This window comes from Pristiophorus japonicus, chromosome 9 (genome assembly GCF_044704955.1).
Source record: "Pristiophorus japonicus isolate sPriJap1 chromosome 9, sPriJap1.hap1, whole genome shotgun sequence".
In the NCBI taxonomy this organism is placed as follows: domain Eukaryota; kingdom Metazoa; phylum Chordata; class Chondrichthyes; family Pristiophoridae; genus Pristiophorus; species Pristiophorus japonicus.
In genome coordinates, this window is record NC_091985.1 from 128,581,618 (window position 1) to 128,606,169 (window position 24,552).

A 24,552-nucleotide genomic window follows, 5' to 3' on the forward strand; every position below is an offset into this window, starting at 1 on the left:
CCTTGTCCTTGCGGTCCCTCACTCGGACGATGATGTAGTCGAGCAGGTGCCAGTGTTTGGAGCACTGTCAGTGTTGCCTCGATGTCTTGTACTTGTTCCTCTAACGGAACAAGGTGTTGGTGATGACAAGGTCGTGCTCTAAGCATTTTGTCAGGAGCAGGGTACTGCTGGAGTTGGTTTTCCCTACCCCCTCTCTGCTGATCACGCCTCCCCAGAAGTCTGTGTCCTTACCGACTCTGGCATTGAAGTCGCCGAGGAGGATCAGTTTGTCGTCCGTAGGGATTCGGGACAGGGATTGTTCGATGTTGGAGTAGAATTACTCTATGGCCTCATCTGTCGCGTCGAGTGTTGGGGCGCACGTGCTGATAGGATAGGGTGAATCGGAGAGTCGTGAGACGTTCACTTATCCCGCAGAGGGAGTCTCTGAGGTGGCCGACCAGCTTGTTCTTGATGGCAAATCCAACTCCATGGAGGTGGCGTTCTTCTTCTGGTTTGCCTTTCCAGAAGAAGATGTAACCTCCACCTTGTTCTTTGAGTTGGCCTTCCCTTGCCCACTGGGTCTTGCTCAGGGCGACGATGTCAACATCGAAGCGTCTGAGTTCCTGGGCAACGATGGCAGTGCGGCATTCCGGTCTGTCGCTGTTGGGGATTGTCCATGAGGGTCCTGGCTTTCCATGTCCTGAACTTCATTCTGAAGGGGTGGAAGATGCCTGTGCATGGTGGCCGTTGCACACCAGCTACCACACGGGCTTAGCACAGCACGGTCTTGGTCCAGTGGCAAGGGGGTCCAAGACAACTGGAGACCAGTTTCTAATGTATGGGCCTAGTTGCCTACGGTGGGATGCGAGCCATAAGCTCGGCACTGAACAGTGCCAGTCGGTGAAATGGTGAGAGATCTGAGGCGTGGGAAGTGGGGGTGAGAGATTTGAGGTAATGCTTCCCTCTCACAGTTATCAGCTTCTGACGGAGGGCAGGTACTGGGATGACCAGAGGCCCACATCATGGAAGGAGGAGAGGTTAAAGTGGCCACAGCCGTTGTGCACGGCACCTGCTCGCCAGAGGCTCCGCAGTTGAGTGGGACCAGCGGCCAGGGGGAGGCCAGAACGTCACCGGAGGGAGGGAGGCCCAAGTGTCACTGGAGGGAAGAAGGCCCGAACGTGAGGGCGAAGAGAGAAGTTATGGCCCAAACCTGTGGTCGGAGGCTCAATGGAAGCCGTTGGGGATCAGGAGGAGCAGCTGAGTCGGCCACGTCCAGTGGGGGAGCGAAAGGCTTGGCAGCAGGAAGGTCGATCTGGAAGGTAAGTCCTACGTTCAGTGATGGAGGTGAGTAGGCATGATTGGGGGATGGGCAGTGGGCTCAGGTAGCTGCCCTTGCAGCACGGGTTTTAGAAGTAAGGGAAATACTTTAGGGGTAGGAAATGCACCCACTATTAGGCTTAAACAGTGGGTAGGGGAGATTGGGGGAAAGAGAAGGATGGCAGCAGATAGCCAGAGGGAAATTTGTTCAGGGAGAGCTCCCTAGGGAGCTGCCATCCCGTCCACCATCTTGTAATTCCCGGACTATGCTAAAGTCAGGTGTGGAAACTTCCCCAAGGTCTGTCTCGCTGCTATTGGTCAACCAGCTAGGTGGCTACAGGAATCCCAGTGAAGACTCACTCACTGGATTTCCTTCCCTTTAGCTGGTTTTCCCTGACCACCTTCAGCCCGACAACCCTCCGAGATCTCTGCGATCCTCCAATTCTGGCTTCTTGTGCATCCCCGATTTCAATCGCTCCACCATTGGCGGCTGTCCCTGTCTGGGCCCTAAGCTCTGGAATTCCCTCCCTAAAGGGTGCTTTGTAAATGCAGATTGTTATTCGGCCTGAGATCAGCACAGATCAGGAATTTAACCTGGGACCTTTGTGATCGCTAGGCCTCTGACCCGCACAGGAAAGTGCTTTTCCCAATTGAGCCATTGGGGTCGTCAACTCCATTTTAAAATTTCTTAATTCGAACACTTATTATTCATCTCGTTTCTTCATTATTTTCCAGTTCATAAAATGATACAGCACAGAAGGAGGCCATTCAGCCGATCGTGCCTGTGCCAACGCTTTATTATTAGCTCCCACTTTATAACTTGCTAACCAGTCTTAGCCATGCTGGAGATGTTTTCTCCCCTGGAAAGCCTTCATGACTGTCTTAACTCGATAACTCTGCAATAGGACAGTATGTTGCTCATAGCATTTAGTATTTATGTTTAGACACCTAGTAGATTCTCTGCAGGGACACAGATTGAAATCTAGTGCCCACCTAAAAATAAATACTAGCAATAGCGGAAGCACGTTACCTCCGCGACACCCGGGTCCACTCTTCAATCACCCCCACACCCACTCCCCTTCCCACGGCAGCTTTCCATGCAAGTGCAGGAGATGCAACAGCTGCCCTTTTACCTCCTCCCTTCCCACCATCCCGGACCCCAAACAGTCCTTCCAGGTGAAACAGCAATTTACTTATACCTCTTGCAATTTAAGATACTGTTTTCGCTGCTCAGGATGTGGTCTCCTCTACATTGGGAAGACCAAACGCAGATTGGGTGATCGTTTTGTGGAACACCTCCGTTCACTCCGCAAGCGTGACCCTGAGCTTCACTTTAATTCTCCCCTCCACTCCCACTTTGATCTCTCCGATAAAAGGCCAGCGGCAGTCGGAAGAGCAGTAGTCGGGAGCAGCAGCCAGCTGGAGCGGGAGGCTCGAGGCCTATAAAAGGCCAGCAGCAGTCAGATGAGCAGCCGGTGAGCGTGGGAGGCTCGAGGCCTATAAAAGGCCAGCAGCAGTCAGATGAGCAGCCGGTGGGCGCGGGAGGCTCGAGGCCTATGAAAGGCCAGCAGCAGTCAGATGAGCAGCCAGTGGGCGCGGGAGGCTCGAGGCCTATAAAAGGCCAGCAGCAGTCGGAGGAGCAGCCGGTGAGCGCGGGAGGCTCGAGGCCTATAAAAGGCCAGCAGCAGTCGGAGGAGCAGCCGGTGAGCGCGGGAGGCTCGAGGCCTATAAAAGGCCAGCAGCAGTCGGAGGAGCAGCCGGTGAGCGCGGGAGGCTCGAGGCCTATAAAAGGCCAGCGGCAGTCGGAGGAGCAGCAGTCGGGAGGAGGCCAGCTGGTGCAGGGGCAAAAAGCAAAATAGAAGTTAAAAGAAATCAAAGTGTGACGTCACAGCCAAGAGGGTAAGTGATTGGCTGGTTGATTGGTGAGTATTTTTTCTTTTTCTTTTCTCATCAGTAGGAAACCTTTGGCATTGTTGCCAAATTAAGTTAATCTAAAGATTAAGTCATGGCAGGGGAGCCCAGAGCTGTGTCATGTTCCTCCTGTGCTCGAAACATATAAACATAGAAAATCGGAGTAGGCCATTTGGCCCTTCGAGCCTGCACCACCATTCAATAAGATCATGGCTGATCATTCACCTCAGTACCCCTTTCCTGCTTTCTCTCCATACCCCTTGATCCCTTCAGCCGTAAGCGCCATATCTAACTCCCTCTTGAATATATCCAATGAACTGGGATCAACAACTTTCTGCGTAAGGGAATTCCACAGGTTAACAACTCTCTGAATTACGAAGTTTCTCCTCATCTCAGTCCTAAATGGCTTACCCCTAATCCTTCGACTGTGTCCCCTGGTTCTGGACTTCCCCAACATCGGGAACATTCTTCCCGCATCTAACCTGTCCAGTCCCGTCAGAATTTTATATGTTTCTATGCGATCCCCTCGCATCCTTCTAAACTCCAGTGAATACAGGCCCAGTCGATCCAGTCTCTCCTCATATGTCAGTCCTGCCATCTCGGGAATCAGTCTGGTGAACCTTCACTGCACTCCCTCAATAGCAAGAACGTCCTTCCTCAGATTAGGAGACCAAAACTGAACACAATATTCCAGGTGAGGCCACACGAAGGCCCTGTACAACTGCAGCAAGACCTCCCTGCTCCTATACTCAAATCCCCTAGCTATGAAGGCCAACATACCATTTGCCTTCTTCACTGCCTGCTGTATCTGCATGCCTACTTTCAATGACTGATGTACCATGACACCCAAGTCTCGTTGCATCTCCCCTTTTCCTAATCTGTCACTATTCAGATAATATTCTGCCTTCCTGTTTTTGTCATCAAAGTGGATAACCTCACATTTATCCACATTATACTGCATCTGCCATGCGTTTGCCCACTCACCCAATCTGTCCAAGTCACCCTGCAGCCTCTTAGCGTCCTCCTCACAGCTCACACCACCACACAGCTTAGTGTCATCTGCAAACTTGGATATTACACTCAATTCCTTCATCTAAATCATTAATGTATATTGTAAATAGCTGGGGTCCCAGCACTGAGCCCTGCAGCACCCCACTAGTTACTGCCTGCCATTCTGAAAAGGACCCGTTTATCCCGACTCTCTGCTTCCTGTCTGTCAACCAGTTCTCTATCCACGTCAGTATATTACTCCCAATACCATGTGCTTTGATTTTGCACACCAATCTCTTGTGTGGGACCTTGTCAAAAGCCTTTTGAAAGTCCAAATACAGCACATCCACTGGTTCTCCCTTGTCCACTCTACCAGTTACATCCTCAAAAAATTCTAGAACATTTGTCAAGCAGGATTTCCCTTTCATAAATCCATGCTGACTTGGACCGATCCTGTCACTGCTTTCCAAATACGCTGCTATTTCATCTTTAATAATTGATTCCAACATTTTCCCCACTACTGATGTCAGGCTAACCGGTCTATAATTATTCGTTTTCTCTCTTCCTCCTTTCTTAAAAAGTGATGTTACATTAGCTACCCTCCAGTCCATAGGAACTGATCCAGAGTTGATAGACTGTTGGAAAATGATCACCAATGCATCCACTATTTCTAGGGCCACTTCCTTAAGTACTCTGGGATGCAGACTATCAGGCCCCGGGGATTTATCGTCCTTCAATCCCATCAATTTACCTCACACAATTTCCCGCCTAATAAGGATTTCCTTCAGTTCCTCCTTCCCACTAGACTATGTGGGAAGTCAGGGACACTGCCCCTGTCCCTAGCTACAATGTGTGCGGGAAGTGTGTCCAGCTGCAGCTCCTGTCAGACCGCATTGCGGCACAGGAGTTGCACATGGATTCACTCTGGAGCATCCGTGATGCTGAGGACGTCGTGGATAGCACGGTTAGTGAGTTGGTCACACCGCAGGTAAAGGTTACCTGCGGTGTGGGAATGGGTGACCATCAGGCAGAGCAGTGGAAGGAAAGTAGTGCAGGGGTCCCCTGCGGTCATCTTCCTCCAAAACAGATATACCATTTTGGGTACTGTGGGGGAGATGGCCCATCAGGGGAAGGCAGCAGCAGCAGCTAAGTTCATGGCACCATGGGTGGCTCTGCTGTACAGAAGGGCAGGAAAAAGAGTGGGAGAGCTATAGTGGTAGGGGATTCTATTGTAAGGGGAATATATAAGCGTTTCTGCGGCTGCAATCGAGACTCCAGGATGGTATGTTGCCTCCCTGGTGCAAGGGTCAAGGATGTCTCGAGCGGCTGCAGGGCATTCTGGTGAACAGCCAGTTGTCGTGGTGCATATAGGTACCAACAATATAGGTAAAAAAACAGGATGAGGTCCTACAGGCTGAATTTAGGGAGCTAGGAGGTAAATTAAAAAGTAGGACCTCAAAGGTAGTAATCTCAGGATTGCTCCCAATGCCACATGCTAGTCAGAGTAGGAATAGCAGGATAGTTCAGATGAATATGTGGCTTGAGGAATGGTGCAAGGGGGAGGGATTCAAATTCCTGGGACATTGGAACCGGTTCTGGGGGAGGTGGGCCCAGTTACAAACCTGATGGTCTGCACCTGAGCAGGACCGGAACCGATGTCCTAGGTGGAGTGTTTGCTAGTGTTGTTGGGGAGGGTTTAAACTAATATGGCAGGGGGATGGGAATCTATGCAGGGAGGCAGAGGGAAATAAAAAGGGGGCAGAAGCAAAAGGTAGGAAGGAGAAAAGTAAGAGTGGAGAGCAGAGAAATCAAGGACAAAAATCAAAAATGGCCACATTACAATATAATTCTAAAAGGTCAAAGAGAGTTAAAAAAACAAGCCTGAAGACTCTGAGTCTCAATGCGAGGAGCATTCATAATAAGGTGGATGAATTAACTGTGTAGATAGCTGCTAACGGGTATGATGTAATTGGGATTACGGAGACATGGCCCCAGGGTGACCAAGGCTGGGAACTCAACATCCAGGGGTATTCAATATTCAGGAAGGATAGACAGAAAGGAAAAAGAGGTGGGGTAGCGTTACTGGTTAAAGAGGAGATTAACGCAATAGTAAGGAAGGATATTAGCTTGGATGATGTGGAATCTATATGGTAGAGCTGCGAAACACCAAAGGGCAAAAAATGTTGTGGGAGTTGTGTACAGACCACCAAACAGTAGTAGTGAGGTTGTGGATGGTATCAAACAAGAAATTAGGGGTGCGTGCAATAAAGGTACAGCAATTATCATGGGTGACTTTAATCTACATATAGATTGGGCTAACCAAACTGGTAGCAATACTGTGGAGGAGGATTTCCTGGAGTGTATCAGGGATGGTTTTCTAGACCAATATGTCGAGGAACCAACTAGAAGGGAGGCCATCTTAGACTGGGTGTTGTGTAATGAGAGAGGATTAATTAGCAATCTTGTTGTGCAAGGCCCCTTGGGGAAGAGTGACCATAATATGGTAGAATTCTTCATTACGATGGAGAGTGACATAGTTCTGAACTTAAAGAAAGGTAACTTCGATGGTATGAGATGTGAATTGGCTAGGATAGACTGGCGAATGACACTTAAAGGGTTGACGGTGGATAGGCAATGGCAGTCATTTAAAGATCACATGGATGAACTTCAACAATTGTACATCCCTGTCTGGAGTAAAAATAAAACAGGGAAGGTGGCTCAACCGTGGCTAACAAGGGAAATTTGGGATAGGGTTAAATCCAAGGAAGAGGCATATAAATTGGCCAGAAAAAGCAGCAAACCTGAGGACTGGGAGAAATTTAGAATTCAGCAGAGGAAGACTAAGAGTTTAATTTGGAGGGGGAAAATAGAGTACGAGAGTAAGCTTGCAGGGAACATAAAAACTGGCTGCAAAAGCTTCTATAGATCTGTGAAGAGAAAAAGATTCGTGAAGACTAATGTAGGTCCCTTGCAGTCAGAATCAGGTGAATTCATAATGGGGAACAAGGAAATGGCAGACCAATTGAACAAACACTTTAGTTCTGTCTTCACGAAGGAAGACACAAATAACCTCCTGAAAATACTAGGGGACCGAGGGTCTAGCGATAAGGAGGAACTGAGGGAAATCCTTATTAGTCAGGAAATGGTGTTAGGGAAATTGATGGGATTGAAGGCCGACAAATCCCCAGGGCCTGATAGTCTGCATCCCAGAGTACTTAAGGAAGTGGCCCTAGAAATAGTAGATGCATTGGTGATCATTTTCCAACATTCCATGGACTCTGGATCAGTTCCTATGGATTGGAGGGTAGCTAATGTAACCCCACTTTTTAAAAAAGGAGGGAGAGAGAAAACAGGGAATTACAGACTGGTTAGCCTGACATCGGTAGTGGGAAAAATGCTGGAATCAATTATTAAAGATGTAATAGCAGCGCATTTGGAAAGCAGTGACAGGATCGGTCCAAGTCAGCATGGATTTATGAAAGGGAAATCTTCTAGAATTTTTTAAGGATGTAACTAGTAGAGTGGATAAGGGAGAACCAGTGGATGTGGTGTATTTAGACTTTCAAAAAGGTTTTGACAAGCTCCCACACAAGAGATTAGTGTGCAAAATTAAGGCACATGGGATTGGGTGTAGTGCATTGACGTGGATAGAGAACTGGTTAGCAGACAAGAAGCAAAGAGTGCGAATAAATGGGTCCTTTTCAGAATGGCAGGCTGTGACTAGTGGGGTACCGCAAGGTTCAGTGCTAGGACCTCAGCTATTTATAATATACATTAATGATTTAGATGAAGGAATTGAATGTAACATCTCCAAGTTTGCAGATGACACTAAGCTGGGTGGCAGTGTGAGCTGTCAGGAGGATGCTAAGAGGCTGCAGGGTGAATTGGACAGGTTAAGTAAGTGGGCAAATGCATGGCAGATGCAGTATAATGTGGATAAATGTGAGGTTATCCACTTTGGTTGCAAAAACAGGAAGACAGATTATCTGAATGGTGACAGATTAGTAAATGGGGAGGTGCAACGAGACCTGGGTGTCGGTACATCAGTCATTGAAAGTAGGCATGCAGGTACAGCAGGCCTTCATAGCGAGAGTATTTGAGTATAGGAGCAGGGAGGTCTTACTGCAATTGCACAGGGCCTTGGTGAGACCACACCTTGAGTATTGTGTGCAGTTTTGGTCTTCTAATCTGAGGAAGGACACTCTTGCTATTGAGGGAGTGCAGCGAAGGTTCACCAGACTGATTCCCGGGATGGCAGGACTGACATATGAAGAAAGACTGGATCGACTCGGCTTATATTCATTGGAATTTAGAAGAATGAGAGGGGATCTCATAGAAACATATAAAATTCTGGCGGGATTGGACAGGTTAGTTGCAGGAAGAATGTTCCCGATGTTGGGGAAGTCCAGAACCAGGGATCACAGTCTAAGGTTAAGGGGTAAGCCATATAGGACCGAGATGAGGAGAAACTTCTTCACTCAGAGAATGTGAACCTGTGGAATTCTCTACTGCAGAAAGTTGTTGAGTCCAGTTCGTTAGATATATTCAAAAGGGAGTTAGATATGGCCCTTACGGCTAAAGTGATCAGGGGGGTATGGAGAGAAAGCAGGAATGGAGTACTGAAGTTGCATGATCAGATTGAATGGTGGTGCAAACCCGAAGGGCCAAATGGCTTACTCCTGCACCTATTTTCTATGTTTCTATGTCTTTGGCCTCCTGCACTATTCCAATGAGGTTGAATGTAAACTCAAAGAACAGCACCTCATCTTTTGTTTAGGCACTTTAGTGACTTCCGAACTCAACAATTTCACATCATAACCACTGCTCCCATTGTTTTCAGACAGCAGGTGCTGGTTCTGCTGTTGCTATTTACATCTCCTCTAGACCTATATTTTGTTTCTTTACTTGTCCCATTACCATCTCCTTTTTCCTTGCACCATCATCCCTTTTGTCATTTAATCAGTCCTGCCTTCCACTCATTTTAGACCTTCCCTTTTGTTCTTTCCTCTCCTCCCCTCCTTTCCCTGCCTCTGTATTCGCCTAAACTCTGTTGCATCTCGAACATCTTTCTAGTTCTGATGAAAAATCATCGACTTGAAATATTAGGTCCCCTCTCCAAAGTTGCTGCCCGACCTGCTGAGTGATTCCAGCATTTTCTGTTTATAGTTCAGATTTCCAGCATTCTATGTATTTTGTTCTTGAAAAACACACTTGTCAACCTGGAGAACCAGTGGGCTGATGGGAAAGCTGTGGCCATTTTTAGGTCTCATTGATCACAATTAATTAATAACTTAATTGACAAGGTAATTGATAACTTCTTTACCCAGAGAGTGGTGAGAATGTGGAACACGCTACCACGGGGATTAGTTGAGGTGACTCGCATTGATGCATTTAGGGGGAAGCTAGATAAACATGAGGGAGAAAGGAATAGAAGGATATGTTGATGGGGTGAGATGAAGAGGGGTGGGAGGAGGCTCGTGTGGAGCATAAACCCCAGCATAGACCTGTTAGGCCAAATGGCCGGTTTCTGTGCTGTAAATACAATGTAATTAACTATCATATGCGGAGAAATTTGTAACCTGTGAAACAGATGAAGGATTGACTCAAACTATTGACTTGGTTTTAAGTGCAGGTGCTGGAATTCTTCATAGGAATACCACTCAGCAAGTAATCATAAATCTCGCTCACATTCTTTGTTGGAGAGTGAACCTGTTCACAATAAATTTCCCCCTTAAGAAACGCACCCAAAATCCTAATTGCAGTGACAAGAATGAGGGGCAACAAAAAAAAATGCAAGGTGACTGAATGCCATGAAGTCACCCACAAAGGAATAGAATTCTCACTCCAGAAACTCAAGCACACAATCCAGGCTGACACTCCGAGTACTGAGGGAGCACTGCACTGGCGGTCCTTCGGATGAGACGTTAAACCAAGGTCCCGTCAGCCCTCTCAGGTGGAGAGAAAAAGTTCCATGTCACAATTGCGAAGAGCAGCAGGGGAGTTATCCCCGGTGCCCTGGCCAATATTTATCCCTCAATCAACAGCTAACAGACGGGCGAGTCATTTATTTCATTGCTGTTTGTGGGAGCTTGCTGGGCCGCCTCGTTTCCTACATTACAACAGTGACTACACTTCAAAAGTACTTCATTGGCTGTGAAGTGCTTTGGGACATCCGGAGGTCATGAAAGGCGCTATCTGCAGTAAATGCAAATCTTTCTTTCTCTAAAGTTTGAAAAGGAAATGAGTAGATTCCTGTGAAATTGCTCCCAGATGAGGTATCACTGTGAAGGGATATGGGGATCGGGCGAGAAAGTGGAGTTGAGGTCGAAGATCAGCCATGATCTTATTGAATGGTGGAGCAGGCTCGAGGGGCCATATGACCTATTCCTGCTCCTAATTTTTATGTTCTTATGTAATGCATGTACCTATTTGGAGCTGATATTTGGCAGGAATTAAAATGAAGGCTGTGCAATTGGGATGATTTTTATTTTTAAGGGAACCTGGATGATCATTTAGGTACTGCAGTGAGGACTGTATCTTTTGTTCATACTGCAGCCAACATTGGTATTCATTGCTGGTTAGGTACGGAGCAGTACACTGACATAGTTACCACACTGACAGCCCTCGAAAGGTTGAAAGCATCAATCAAAGGCTGGCTCAGGCATGGCACCGTTTATAAAGGCAAGATTGCAGCTGCTCCCTCGTGTCCATAAATCACCCTCATTTTCTTATTACTCCACCATCACAGCAGCAGGTAAATGGCTACAACCATATAGGCTCGGCAATTTTACTTTTAATTTGAAAATAAACTATCGAGGAGTTAAGGGAGAGTTGGTGATGACAAACTCCACGAGAGTGATGTCAGTGAACAGTGTAAAAAAAAATTGCAAGTTGTCATTTAGCCCAAATACCTTTTGTGGTCTGTTGCTTATTTTCTTGACTTTTAGCCCAGTTCAGAATTATAATTTTCTTAATAATTCAATTTTTGATGGTTTTTTTTAGGGTCTCTCCCCCCACATTGATTTTCCCTCTTTAAAAAAAACACTGAAAATAAAACCTAGCCAGAAAAACTATATATTTTTTAAATTGGCAAAAGATGAACTTAATAATCCCGACTTATCTTTGACTCACTTGCTTTCTCCTTCCCCCTTTTTGTAATGTCCTTCAGGAAAGGGAACATGCCTCTCTGCTCCCTCCCACCCCCTACTCTTCCCTTCGCTATTTCTCCTCTCCTCCCCCCATCTCTCGTCTCCTTCCCCTATCTCTCCTCCACTCACTCCTCCCCCTCCTCATCTCCTCTCTCCTTCTCCCACTCCCTTCCGTCCCCCCTCTCCTGGATCTAGCTACTCGTCAGCCCAGTTCACACCACTTGTGGTTTACTCTTACTGCCCTCGGGGCAACAATTCTTTGTGAATGTAATGCATAATCACAAGAACAAGTTCCATTGCTATACCCGTACTAGAGGGGTAACTTTGAGCTGTGCACCAGGTGAGGAGCCTTGCCCATTGGTAGCACAGGTTGAAAGTTCGGGACATGCACGGCCTATCATTTTCTCAACACAATTAAGTGGGAAAATTGTGGGCAGCACACACCTGGATTTCCAACGCCTGCCATTTCAAGTGATCCTCATTAAATTGCTCTTAATAACAACTGACATGATATCACATTTCCTCAACCAATCTGTGCACTATGATTCTGGAACGCGGATGAATGGTCCCTACAGAGAGAAGGAATGCACACTTATCGGCAAACAAGAAAACCTAACGTTAGCTGGACATTTCCCAGTGGCTTAGGGAGCTCTTAAACACATAAATGAGATTATGTGTATATCAACAGCAACTTGCATTTATATAGTGCCTTTAACATAGTAAAATGCCCCAAGGCGCTACGCAGGGGTGTTATCAGATAAAATTTGACACCAAGCCACATAAGGAGAAATTAAGACAGGTGACCAAAAACTTGGTCAAAGAGGTATGTTTTAAGGAGGAGAGAGCGCGAGAGGGGTTTAGGGAGGGAATTCCAGAGCTTAGGACCCAGGCAGCTGAAGGCACGGCCGCCAATGATGGACCGATTAAAATCAGGGATGCGCAAGAGGCCAGAATTGGAGGAGCGCAGAAATCTCAGAGGGTTGTAGGGCTGGAGGAGGTTACAGAGATAGGGAGGGGTGAGACCACGGAGAGTTTTGGAAACAAGGATGAGAATTTCTAAATTGAGGCGTTATCGAACTGGGAGCCAATGTAGGTCAGCGAACACAGGGGATGATGGATGAATGGGGGTTGGTGCGAGTTAGGACACGGGCAATTGGCTGATCAAAGAAATACACTAAGAAGAGACTGCACACAAATGCTCAGCTATTTTCAAGATCTTCCAAGAACATAATAGGAGCAGCAGACCGCCATACAGCTGCTTGAGCCTGCTCCGCCATTCAATAAGATCATGGCTGATCTCAACTCCACTTTGCGGTATCTGTTTGTTAGATATCATCTTCAACGCTGACAAAATTAATTTTTTTTAAATCCTACAAAAAGTTTATTTACAAAGAGTTCATTATTGTGCTCACCAACATGACACCAAATGATATAGAAAATAAGTCACTGAGAAATCTTCTGTTTCGAACAAACATGACTAAATGGGGTAAGACAAATATCCAACAGCAGCTTATTCCTGTTGTGACCGACCATAGGGTGATCATATTTTCTAAACCGAATCCGGGGACACATAGAAACATAGAAAATAGGTGCAGGAGTAGGCCAGTTGGCCCTTCGAGCCTGCACCGCCATTCACGCAGGGTGGGAACAGAGCAAAGTTGTCAGGGTGGAAAATGTAGGTTGCACAGCCTAGCGAGGCAAAAAAATGTGTTATTTTGATATTTGTTATTCTGCAAAATGCGGCGCCAGAACTTTCCGCCTGAATAATACAGCTGCTGATCACAGCATCTGCCGGCTGCAATCAGTGACTCCTCCCCTTCCTCACGGCCCAACACTCATCCACACCACCCCAGGCCGCGGAGCGCGCTCTGATCCCACTCCCGGGACAGCCACACGGCCCAGCTCCAGCCGCCACTCATTGGGCCGGTTACCAGCGGCCCCCCCTCCCGCCCCGTCACTCGGACATTTTGGCTCCGGGGCCGATTTCTCTTCAACCGAATTTCACTGGAGTATCCAGGGATTCGGGGGTGAGGGGAATGTGGAGCACGGGTATCGCGGCCAGAGAGCAGGGTCTCTGCATAAATTCAAGTCCCTCAGGGAGTCCACCCCTTCTACTGGTTGAAAACAGGAGATTGAAGACATCCCTCCCAGCAATTGGAACCCGCACAGCTCCCCCCCCCCCCCCCCCCCCCCGCCCACTTAATTGACCGACCGCAGGGCAGCTCGGGGTCCCAATTTGAACCCGCATGTATTCGGGGACTCTTCCGGGGACAGTGTTTGCCTGGGGACACCGTCTCTCATCTCTGGGGACTGTCCCCGGCAGACAGGGACATTTGGTCACCCTAACCTACCAGGCGCAGGAGTGCACCTGGAACGCGGGAAAGGGGACACGGGAAAGGAGTTGGTCCTTGGATGAAGGTCTAGCATCATCGCAATCAAGGGCTGGAGGGTAGGTAGCCGAGGCCTGGAGTCACTGCGGACAAGAGAAGGGGCTCGAAATAGGAAAGGGGATTCCTGAAGGAGATTCCTGTAGCTCAAGTTAGATGAGGTTGATGGGGGGGGTAGGCCGAGAAGAGGTGAGGTGAAACGATGAATGGGAATAAATGATCAGGTTTGGCTCTGGCAGTACACACGATTTCTGCAGATCAATCAGATTGCTAAAATACAACATGGGCGTAAAAAGACCAGTGGGCAGAAGGGAAGAAATTTGACATTTTTAATAAGAATTACACACGTTCACACACTTTTGTATTATAGCCCATCTATTTCAATCCCATCTTGACCACTTCAAATCAAAAAACTTTCCCCCATTAGTACTGCGCAACACATTGCGGTGTTTCCAGCAGAAATTTACTTAAAATATAACTTTTCTGTCAAGATGCTTTCATCAAATTAAATGCTGCACATTTACCGAAAGAGTAACTTGGAAGGGGAAAATAAGAATTCTTCCTTTTCCTAAACTTTTCAAGAGTGAGGCGGCACAAAGTACTGTTGCTCTCAACACCATGTACTGCAGGTAGACCCCACTATCCCCAGCGCCTTGAACTCAGCTGCACCACTTGGGGGAGGCACTAAGTGGAGATCAACTGTGAGAGCAAACAAGAGATTTAGAGCGAGACACCCGGGCCCACTTCAGCACATTTCAAACTGCACTTAAGGCAGGCGCTGTCATATAGGCCTTATATAGCCTGGACTCTTAGTCTGTGAGTGGCTACCATAAGAGAGAAAGAGAAAAGGGACAATACAACTTTGAAATATAAATTAGTTTTCGGATGCACTTGGGTTGGCATAAGAAAATAGGAGCAGGAGTAGGCCATATGGCCCCTCGAGCCTGCTCCACCAGTCAGTAAGATCATGGCTGATTTTTTTACCTCCACATTCCTGCCATGTTCCTTAATTCCCTTAGTGTCCATAGCACAGTGGAGCAGTAAGGGACATGGGCTCAATCTCTCAGGCTGTTTAGCTTTCTTATTTCTATGGAGCTAATGGAGAAACTTGCCACCAATACCCAACTCCCATGAACCCAAACTCACAAGGGAAGGGGGATAAAAAAAAAAGAGATGGATCGGCGAGCCATCTCCAGACTGCTGTTGTGGGACTTCGAACAGCACAAGAAACAACAGGCATAGAATCATAGAACAATACTGCACAGGAGGTGGCCATTCAGCCAAGCATGCCTGTGCTGGTTCTTTGGTAGAGTTAGCCAATTAGACCCTGCTTTTTCCCCCATAGCCCTGCAATTCTTTTCCTTTCATGGGGCTGGAATTTCCGCTCGGTTGTGCTGGGTTTTTTTGCAGCACAATCGTCCAAACCAGCGCAAAACATCGAGGAATTTTATATGCAAATTATGTCCAGCGCAAATTGAGTTTCTGCATTCTTTTGCGCTAGTTTAAAAAACATCGCGCTAGAAGCGGGAACAATCAGAACTAGTTTTTCATGAGCAAATTTCCATTCCGTGGAAATGAATGGAACAAAATCAATTTAAGCAAATTGAGAGTTTACTTTTGTTTAAGCTTGTTGTCCATTTAATCATCTACATTTGCATTACTGGTAATGCACCCTTAAATAAACAGTAGCAACTTGCATCTGCACCTGTCTTCAATGTATAAAAATGTCTCAAAGCACTGAGCAGAGGGGGAGAAACAAAATAGCCCAGAACCATATGAAAGGGGGAGTTATTTTTGATATTATGGTATGCCCATAAAACTGGTCACGCCCCCAAATCCAATTAATCACCATGGCGAGTTTACACTAATTGCGTCCGTTTGTGGGCCTTCGAGGAGGCTCTTCAAATTCAGCTGGTTCTTTTGGGCGCAAGGCCACTAGTCGGCACATTTTAAAAGCTATTGAATATATATCTCTTTTTAATTTACTAAGAAACCTCCTCCAGACTGGCAACCCTTTTAAACCTCTGCAGTCCTCTAATTCTGACCTCTTGCACAGCCCCAATTTTCTTCGCTCCACCATTGGTGGCTGTGCCTTCAGCTGCCTGGGTCTGAAGCTCTGGGATTCCCTCCCTAGACCTCTCCACCTCGCTTTCCTCCTTTGAAATGCTCCTTAAAACCCTCATCTGCCCTAATATTTCCTTATGTGGCTCTATGTCAAATTTTGTTTGGTAATTGCTCCTGTGAATCGCCTTGGGACGTTTTACAATGATAAAGGTGCTACCTAAATGCAAGTTGTTGTTGATGACACTGGGGTACATTGAACTCTGCTTCTTGTAGAACATTTCCTCCCTCAACTAAAGACCACCAAACACAGATTAAATGATCACTGATTCTCATGTATCATAGAATGATACAGCACAGAAGACCATTCGACCCATCATGTCTGTGCCTCTCTTTGGTGGCGCTATCCAATTAGTCCCATTCCTCTGCTCCTTTCCCTATAGCCCTGCAAATTTTCCCCTTCAAGTATTTACCCAATTCCCTTAAAAAAAGTTATTATTGAATCTGCTTCCACGTCCCTTTCAGGCAGTGCCTTCCAAATGATGACAACTCGATGCGTAAACATTTTTTCCCTCGTGTCGCCTCTGGTTCTTTTGGCAATTACTTCATTCTCTGGCTACCAAACTCTCCCGCCACTGGAAACAGTTTCTCCTTACTTACTCGATCAAAATCCTCCATGGTTGTGAACACCTCAATCAAATCTCCTCTTAACCTTCTCTGCTCTCAGGAGAACACTCCCAGTGGGATTTTGTTGGCTGTCATGTTTCCATCTATAACAGACACTACATTTCAAAAGTAATTCATTTGCTTTTGGGATGTCCTGAGGTGCTGTATAAATGCTGCTTTCTTCTAAGTGTCTGGTGGCCAGCAGTCTATTGAACAAAAGATTTTGTACTGATTTCAATAGACAGGGAATCAGTCAGCGTTTAGATATACGTTCCCCACGCCTCACAATTTCTAAAACCATTTACTTTCGTCAAATGCATTACCGAGAACCAGTGCAGATTGCTTTCCCTCACAACCTGCCGCAACCGAACTAATGGTTTCCTGTTCTTAAAGATAGTCAGCAACTGACTTGGAATAGTTTGCTCAATTTTACTGCTTACCGTACATGTAATTGTTCTGTTGCACAAGCACTTCCTGATTTCTGTGCCCAATTATGCTAACACCACCTATTAGCAATGTGCAAAGAGGCATCAAAAGATACCACTTTACTTGCCCCTCCCTGAAAATTCAGTGGATAAAATACCAGAAATGGATACAATAAAACGTTCCAGGATGAGTCACTTTATGTGATAGGGTAATGGTTTATAGTTTTGTTTAAAAAGACCAGCGTAGAGAGATCCAGTCCACAGTAATGTCATCCTCTTCTAGCATTCTTTATAATGTCTGCTGTCGCAAGACGAACAAGCAGTCTTTTTGTAAAACATGCATAATAATAGCACTAGTGTATTTTATGCAATAATTCTGCTCTCATAAAAGCCGCCCACGGTTTCTCTGCAAACAGATCAGCTTTGCCATTTCTCCAGTCCAGGTGTTTCGTGTTCATACTTCCCAATGAATTTTATTTCTTCTCCACTGCACCTATTCATTTCCTCATTCTTTCATTCATACATTTCATAATCGACAGATCCTCCCCTTTCCCTCCCTCTCACCACACTGCCCATCCCCTTTAATTTCCTTCAGTGTTGACAGATTTTATTTTTCAACCGCGATTTAAAAAATAAATACAATTTTATTCCAATATATTTTCTTGGTGAGAAGCAGAAACAGCTCAGACAGCAAAAGCATACTGGACTGACATCAGTACTCAACTTAGCCCAGACTCAGGAGTTTCATTCACATACTCTCACATGCTATAAGCATGTGGCTTACAGTCCCCAACTTTCACTTCCTTTTACACAAGACCGTTTCACATTTGCATTACAGAACCACTTCAAAGCAGTAGTTCTGCAATATGTTAAATGTACCAGCATCAGCGAATCTCCCACCCTGGGGGTGGGGTGGGGAGGTGACACCATTGACCTGAAACAGAACAGGACCAGTCCTATCAACACAAGGGCTACAAGAGCAGGGCAGAGGCTGGGTACTCTGCAATGAGTGGCTCACCCCCGATTCCCTCAAAAAACCTCTCCACCATCCACAAGACTTAAGCCAGGACTCGAACGTGCAACACTCACCACTCGTCTGGATGGCTGCAGCTACAATAACACCCGGGAAGCCATATACTATCCAGGACATAGCTAGTCGTTTGATTGGTGCCCCTGCCATTGGACTCCATCACCAGCGCTCTGTGGCTGCAATATGAACGATCTACGCCCCTCACCTCTAAACACCTCTAGGCCTACTACAAATATTCCTGCTAAAGTGCGGGCGTGCGCGGCCACGCAGTATCCTGAAAGATCCTGTGCAGGCCGCTCGCACGCTTTTACAATGCACAGAAATTTAAAGGGACCGCGTATGAAAACAAACAGGCTGTGCAGAACAAAGCGCTGCTTACAGGGCACATTGCCTAATTCTGGCCTTTAGCGCATCCCCAGTTTTCTTTGCTCCACCATTGGCGGCCGTGGCTTCAACTGCCTGGGCTCCAAGCTCTGGAATTTCCTCCCTAAACCTCTCCACTTCCCTATCCTCCTTTAAGACACTCCTTAATACCTTTTGGTCATTTGTCCTAATACCTCCTCCTGTGGTTCCATATCAAATTTTGTTTGGTAATCGCTCCTGTGAAGTGCCTTGGTATGTTTTAGCAAAAGCGCTATATAAATGTACGGTGTTGTAATTGCAAGTTATTGATGTGCTTACAAAGATTACTTCGAAAATATCTCTCTCCCCTGTGACCTCTACAACCAGGAAGAGGAGCAATGTTGTGGGAACATCAGCTCCAAACTCCCCTCCAGCTCACAGACCATCCTGAGACTTTTAACAGCCATGCAATGCTGTTCCTTCATCGGCACTGGATCAGAATCTTGGAATTTCCTACCCAAAACAAGGGCTGCAGCAGTTCAAGAAGGTCCACCCTCGCCTCCTTAGGACAGCTCGGTATGGCGAATAAATGCGGCCCACAACCCAAGAACAAATAAAACAGACTTCCCTTGATGCTGTGTGCTGTCAGACATCACTAAAATCTCCTCCAACTAAACATCTGGATGAGCAATGGCACCACTTTCACCTCCCTGTATAAATTCCACTACTTTCTCACACCCGCTTCCCTGGACACACTCTCGAACTGAATTAGGCCGTGTGAAACCTTGGCATCCTTGATCAACCCTCTTCCTCCACTGCCTCACCCCCCAACCCATCTCTATAACTCCTTCCATCCCAGAGCCGGGTTTTAAAGCCACAACCATCTATCACCCACGACTGCCTACTTCCATGTCCACAACATTGTCCAGTTCTGCCTCACCTCTAGACTCGATTTCTCGAACATACATCTTACCGGCTTCCACTCCGCCACCCACCATAAATTCCCAACGCCTCCAAAACTCAGCTCCCTGTGAGAGACAAACTATTATCTGAATGGTGACAGATTAGGAAAAGGGGAGGTGCAAAGAGACCTGGGTGTCATGGTACATCAGTCATTGAAGGTTGGCATGCAGGTACAGCAGGCGGTTAAGAAAGCAAATGGCATGTTGGCCTTCATAGCAAGGGGATTTGAGTACAGGGGCAGGGAGGTGTTGCTACAGTTGTACAGGGCATTGGTGAGGCCACACCTGGAGTATTGTGTACAGTTTTGGTCTCCTAACCTGAGGAAGGACATTCTTGCTATTGAGGGAGTGCAGCGAAGGTTCACCAGACTGATTCCCGGGATGGCGGGACTGACCTATCAAGAAAGACTGGATCAACTGGGCTTGTATTCACTGGAGTTCAGAAGAATGAGAGGGGACCTCATAGAAACATTTAAAATTCTGACGGGGTTAGACAGGTTAGATGCAGGAAGAATGTTCCCAATGTTGGGGAAGTCCAGAACCAGAGGTCACAGTCTAAGGATAAAGGGTAAGCCATTTAGGACCGAGATGCGGAGGAACTTCTTCACCCAGAGAATGGTGAACCTGTGGAATTCTCTACCACAGAAAGTTGTTGAGGCCAATTCACTAAATATATTCAAAAAGGAGTTAGAGAGGTCCTTACTACTAGGGGGATCAAGGGGTATGGCGAGAAAGCAGGAATGGGGTACTGAAGTTGAATGTTCAGCCATGAACTCATTGAATGGCGGTGCAGGCTAGAAGGGCCGAATGGCCTACTCCTGCACCTATTTTCTATGTTTCTATGTTACACGAAGTCTCGTTAATCCATCACCCCGATCCTCACTGACCCATGCTGACTCCCTCCAACACAATGCATTTAAAAGTCTCATCGACTCTCTTCCTCCACTGCCTCACCCCCAACCTATCGCTACAACTTCTTCCACCCCGATCCTGTATCTTCACTTCTCCAGCTCTGGCCTTCTAGGAATATAGGAACAGAAGTAGATCATTCAGTCCTTTGAGCCTGTTCCCCCATTCAATGAGATCATGGCTGATCTGTATCCTAATTCCATCCACCTGATTTGGCTCCATAGCCTTTGCACCCTTGTGTAGCAAAAATCTATCGATCTCAGATTTAAAACGATTAATTGAGCTGGCATCGATTGATTTTTGTGGGGAGTTCACACCTTTGCGTGAAGCAGTGTTTCCTAACTTCCCTCCTGAATGGCCTCGTCCTAGACTCCCCAACCACGGAAAACGTTTCTCTCCATCTACCCTCTCAATTCCTTTCAAAATCCTGAAAACCTGAACTAGATCACCCCTTAACCTTCGATATTTTGTGCAATCTCCTCATTCCTTTCATGGTGGAGCAGGCTCGAGGGGCCGCATGGCCTACTGCTCCTATTTATGTTCTTATGTTCTTATCTCACCATTGGTGGCAGAGCTGTCAACAACCTCTGCCCTATGCCCTGCAACCCCCTCACTAAACGCCTCCACTTCTCTACCTCTCTCAGCCTTGAAACACTTCTTAAAATGTATCTTTTCATTCAAGCTTTTGGTTATCTCTCCCATCATGACTCAGTGTTTGTTCCTCCTCTAGTGTAGCACGTGATTGAAAAGTTAGCACAGTATAATGAAATCGGCTTGAAATTAATTACAAAAATTAATTCTTTAGTGTAAATAAATCATGTTGTACAAGCAGAATTTGACTTCAGCAATTATTAAGCCCAATATCTTTCCATGATTTATTTACGTACACCAATCAATCTGTCATTACACTCTTTAGAGGTGAAAAGTACTGAAATGTACATCCACACTACCCCAAAAATGTCTTAAATTTTCCAAACACCTTCCCATACACAAGAGCTCTTCCACCTTTGACACATCCCGGTTTTACTTTCATAACCAGCTTAGTGATTCATTCAAAGGTTTCGTTTTTGCTTAAACGCCTGTACACCCAAAAAGGAAATATGTAAAATAAATGTGTTTTACTTCTCCTTAAGCATGGTGCTACTGTTAAGCAGTTGTAAAAAGTATTTTTAAAAAGGGGACTTTGAAATTAACTTCCTCCTGAAGTGACAGTTTTGCATTTATTCAGGTGCAAAGTGTAAAAAAACATTTTTTTAAACAAACAATTAAAAAAATCAAATGAAACAGGGGAGGGGGAACAACATTTGCAATATGATTACCAGCAGGAAATAAATCAAGACAGGAGTGTGCGTAAAAAAAATATTTTTAACAAAAAGAATATGATTGTGAGCAGGAAATAAACCAATAATTGTACTGGAATAAACTCAGAACTGAGTCTAAATATGTTTAACTGAAGTGATAAAAAGGTGGGAGACATTGAAATGTGAATGTGAGCAGGGAAGAAATCAGTGAATGCACCTGATTAAATGCAGAACTGAGTGTGTAAAAGAAATCATTTTCTAACAAAATGGATCAAATTTTACAACCTTCAGCAGGAAAACAAAGCAATGAATGCACCTGAATAAATGCAGAATTTGGATATTTATTTAACTAAAAGGACAAAATGAAGGGGAAGAGATTAAAGATTTGTAATGTGATTGTGAGCAGGACAGAAGGCAATGAATAAATAAGGCACCTGAATAACTGCAGGAATGAGTGCGTGGAGATATATAATATATATAATGTCTGTGGTGAGCTGGGCTGAGATGAGCCAGGGACAGGGTGAGTGGCTGAGCAGAGGCAGGAGCCCGGCGGGCAGGCAGTGAGGGTGCGGGGCTGCCCCAGGCTCAGGCTCAGCCCCAACCCCGGCTCCGGCTCCGGCTCCGGCTCCTACCTGCGGGCTTCGGGTGCAGCCGTTCCTCAGGGCGCCGCCGTGTTTCTCCGAGCCGCCGCCGCCGAGCTCCCGGTGCCGGACGTGTCCATTGGAGATGGCGGCGCTCGCCATTGCCCCGGCGCTGCTGGTGGTGCGGGGCCGCTGGCGGCTCAGGCTGGGGCGCGGTGCCCGGCTCCCGGCTCCCGTGCGGCGGAGTCCCCGATCGCAGCAGCTCCCCCTCCCGGGCAGCCCGCACTGAAAGCCTGACCCGGCCCGGCCTGGCTCCCTCCCTCGGAGCCACTCCCCCTGCTGGGACAGGGACAGGAGCCTCTCGCCCTGCTGGGACATGGGGACAGGAGCCTCTCCCCCTGCTGGGACATGGGGACAGGAGCCTCTCCCCCTGCTGGGACTGGGACAGGAGTCACACGCCCTGCTGGGACAGGGACAGGAGCCTCTCCCCCTGCTGGGACAGGGACAGGAGCTTCACCCTCTGCTGGGACAGTGACAGGAGCCTCTCCCGCTGCTGGGACAGGGACACGAGCCTCTCCCACTGCTGTGACAGGGACAGGAGCCTTTCCCTCTGCTGAGACAGGGACAGGAGCCTCTCCCTCTGCTGGGACAGACAGATGCCTGTCCCCCTGCTGGGACAGGGACACGAGCCTCTCCCACTGCTGTGACAGGGACAGGAGCCTCTCCCTCTGCTGAGACAGGGACAGGAGCCTCTCCCTCTGCTGGGACAGACAGGTGCCTCTCCCCCTGCTGGGACAGGGACAGGAGTCTCCACCCCCCTGCTGGGACAGGGACAGGAGCCGCTTCCCCTGCTGGGACAGGGACAGGAGCCACTCCCTCTGCTGGGACATGAGCCCCTCCCCCTGCTGGGACAGGGACATGAGCCTCTCCCTCTGCTGGGACAGGGACAGGAGCCTCCCCCTCTGCTGGGACAGGGATGGGAGCCTCTCCCTCTGCTGGGACAGGAGCTTCATCTGCTGGGACATTAGCTTCACCCCCTGCTTGAACAGGGACAGGAGCCTCTCTCCATGCTGGGACAGGAACAGGAGCCTCTGCCCATGCTGGGACTAGGACAGGAGACCTCCTCTGCTGGGACAGGAGACTCTTCCCCTGCTGGGACTGGGACAGGAGACCTCCTCTGCTGGGACAGGAGCCTCTTCTCCTGCTGGGACAGGGACAGGAGACTCTGCACCTGCTGGGACAGGGACAGGAGACTCTGCACCTGCTGGGACAGTGACAGGAGCTTCTCCCTCTCTTGGGACAGTGACAGGAGTCTCTCCCCCTGCTGGGACAGTGACAGGAGCCTCTCCCCCTCTTGGAACAGGGACAGGAGCCTCACCCTCTGCTAGGACAGGAACAGGAATCTCTTCCCCCTGCTGGGACAGGGACTGGAACCTACTCCCCCTGCTGGGACAGGGACAGGAGCCTTTCTCTCTGCTGGGACAGGAGCATCTCCCCCTGCTGGGACAGGGACAGGAGCTTCTTCCCCTGCTGGGACAGGAGCCTCTCCCCCTGCTGGGACAGGGACAGGAGCCTCTTCCCCTGCTGGGACAGGGACAGGAGCCTCTCCCCGTGCTGGGACAGGGACAGGAGCCTCTCCCCGTGCTGGGACAGGGACAGGAGCCTCTCCCCCTGCTGTGACTGTAACAGGAGCCTCTCCCCGTGCTGGGAGAGGGACAGGAGCCTCTCCCTCTGCTGGGAGAGGGACAGGAGCCTCTCCCCCTGCTGGGACAGGGACAGGAGCCTCTCCCCCTGCTGGGACAGGGACAGGAGCCTCTCCCCCTGCTGGGACAGGGACAGGAGCTTCACCCTCTGCTGGGACAGTGACAGGAGCCTCTCCCCCTGCGAGGACATGAGCTTCATCCCCTGCTGGGACAGGGACAGGAGCCTCTCCCGTTGCTGGGACAGGGACACGAGCCTCTCCCACTGCTGTGACAGGGACAGGAGCCTCTCCCTCTGCTGAGACAGGGACAGAAGCCTCTCCCTCTGCTGGGACAGACAGGTGCCTGTCCCCCTGCTGGGACAGGGACACGAGCCTCTCCCACTGCTGTGACAGGGACAGGAGCCTCTCCCCCTGCTGGGACAGGGACAGGAGTCTCCACCCCCCTGCTGGGACAGGGACAGGAGCCGCTTCTCCTGCTGGGACAGGAGCCACTCCCCCTGCTGGGACATGAGCCCCTCCCCCTGCTGGGACAGGGACATGAGCCTCTCCCTCTGCTGGGACAGGGACAGGAGCCTCCCCCTCTGCTGGGACAGGGATGGGAGCCTCTCCCTCTGCTGGGACAGGAGCTTCATCTGCTGGGACATTAGCTTCACCCCCTGCTTGAACAGGGACAGGAGCCTCTCTCCATGCTGGGACAGGAACAGGAGCCTCTGCCCATGCTGGTACTAGGACAGGAGACCCCCTCTGCTGGGACAGGAGACTCTTCCCCTGCTGGGACTGGGACAGGAGACCTCCTCTGCTGGGACAGGAGCCTCTTCTCCTGCTGGGACAGGGACAGGAG

At 48.2% G+C, this 24,552-nt stretch overlaps 1 protein-coding gene across 2 annotated transcripts in view; it reads right to left on the bottom strand.

The window, feature by feature from the left end:
• The window catches only part of sptlc3 (serine palmitoyltransferase, long chain base subunit 3), a 156,376-nt gene extending 134,088 nt beyond the window's left edge, over positions 1-22,288 (bottom strand). Inside the window, exon 1 of one of the 2 annotated variants that reach the window (XM_070889842.1) lies at positions 22,061-22,288. In XM_070889842.1, coding sequence (XP_070745943.1) covers positions 22,061-22,171 — 111 coding nt within the window. In that variant the 5' untranslated portion in view covers positions 22,172-22,288. Of the gene's footprint in view, positions 1-17,973; positions 18,078-22,060 lie in introns of those variants that run through there. The other variant, XM_070889843.1, reaches the window with a different exon arrangement.
• Between the last annotated feature and the right edge of the window lie 2,264 nt (positions 22,289-24,552).